Source organism: Aplysia californica, unplaced genomic scaffold (genome assembly GCF_000002075.1).
Source record: "Aplysia californica isolate F4 #8 unplaced genomic scaffold, AplCal3.0 scaffold00109, whole genome shotgun sequence".
Lineage (NCBI taxonomy): Eukaryota > Metazoa > Mollusca > Gastropoda > Aplysiida > Aplysiidae > Aplysia > Aplysia californica.
Genome location: NW_004797379.1, coordinates 195,394 through 197,143, shown reverse-complemented (window position 1 = coordinate 197,143; position 1,750 = coordinate 195,394). Strand labels below are relative to the sequence as shown.

General features: G+C 42.4%; 1 protein-coding gene across 1 annotated transcript in view; it reads left to right on the top strand.

The window, feature by feature from the left end:
* LOC101861573 (contactin) overlaps positions 1-1,750 on the top strand; it is a gene marked incomplete at its 3' end in the record, with an annotated part of 94,704 nt that overhangs the window by 87,786 nt on the left and 5,168 nt on the right. Inside the window, 2 exon segments of the mRNA XM_013080983.1 lie at positions 353-448; positions 1,482-1,602. Of these exon segments, the coding sequence (XP_012936437.1) occupies positions 353-448; positions 1,482-1,602 (217 nt within the window).

Sequence of the window (1,750 nt, the reverse complement as noted above, 5' to 3'; positions counted from 1 at the left end):
CAAAAAAAAAACACACAAAAAACACCATATTTTCTCAACAGCCAGTCAATTTGAGTAGATTTCTATCTTCAAATTTCGTTGCTATATTTGTTCGGCTATCGATACCGTACTGCGGCAGAAATGTGCGCCGTGGAGCTATCTGGTGGAATCAGTCCAAAACTGGATATAATGTCTTTTAAAGTAAAACTTCAGAATTCATTCATTCATTCATTCATTCATTCATTCATACTTTGGTATGTTGGCTTGTTGGTTAGTTGGTTGATTTGCTCATGATTGATTTTTGTTGGTTAGTTGGTTGGTCTGTTGGTTGGTTGGTTTGTTGGTTGGTTGATTGTGCATTTCTTCTCCCCAGACATCGAGATTTTCTCCAACCTTCCCCCTAGCCCACTGATAGCCACCAAATACAAGGGCGCTGTGCTCACGTGCAACCCGCCGCAGTACACACCGGGTGAGTACACACTACGCACTATGATTGACACACTACTCGCTTTGTGAGTACATACTGAATACCATGGTGAACACTACACATAATGGGGCACATTACACCCTGAGTGAGTACACACTGCACACCATGGTACACACTACAAACTACACATTGTGTGAGTACACACTACACAATATGGTGACACAACACACTGCGTGAGTAGACACTACAAACTTTACACAGTGTGAGTACACACTTCACATCACGGTGCATACTACACATTATAGTACACACTACACATGAAGGTTAACGCAAAACACCGAGTGAGTACACTCTACATACAATGGTATACAATACACGTTTAGTGAGTACACACTTCACATCACGGTGCACACTACACATGAAGGTTAACGCAAAACACCGAGTGAGTACACTCTACATACAATGGTATACAATACACGTTTAGTGAGTACATACAGCACAGCATGGTACATACTCCACATTATGCTACACACTACAAGCCACCGCACACACAAAACACCAAAGTACATACTACACATTAACTACCACCACCACCACTACCTCCACAACAACAACAACAACAACAACAACAACAACAACAACAACAACAACAACAACAACAACAACGCCAACCACTACTACAACACCACAAGCCACTACCATCACCGCCACCTCCACCACAACAATACCAACCACCACTACAACACAACAAACCTCCACCACCAAAACCAACCATAACAACAACAACAACAACAATAACAACAACAGTCACATCACCATAAACAACAACAACCATAGCAACAACAACAACACCAACCATCACCATCACCACCACCATCACCACTACCACCACCACCATCACCACCATCACCACCACCACCACCACCATCAACAACAACAACAATAATGATGATAACAACAACAACGACAACAACAACAACAACAACAACAACAACAACAACAACAACAACAACAACAACAACAACAACAACAACACCATATAATTATACTATATCTTCCCTCTCTCTCCGGCCAGCCGCCACATTCAATTGGTTCAAGGGTGACGTCAGACACTTCATCCGGCCTAGCCTGAACGCTCAGTACTTCCTCTCCAAGGGAGGAGGTTTTTACATCTCTGAAGTACAGGATTCTGATGAGTAAGAGATACTTTTCGTTTTTGTTTGTTTTTGTTCTAGATTTGATGAGTTGGAAGGATGTGGGGTTTGTTTGGTTTAATTCTTGTGTGTGTGTGTGTGTGTGTGTGTGTGTGTGTGTGTGTGTGTGTGTGTAGTGTGTGTGTGCGTG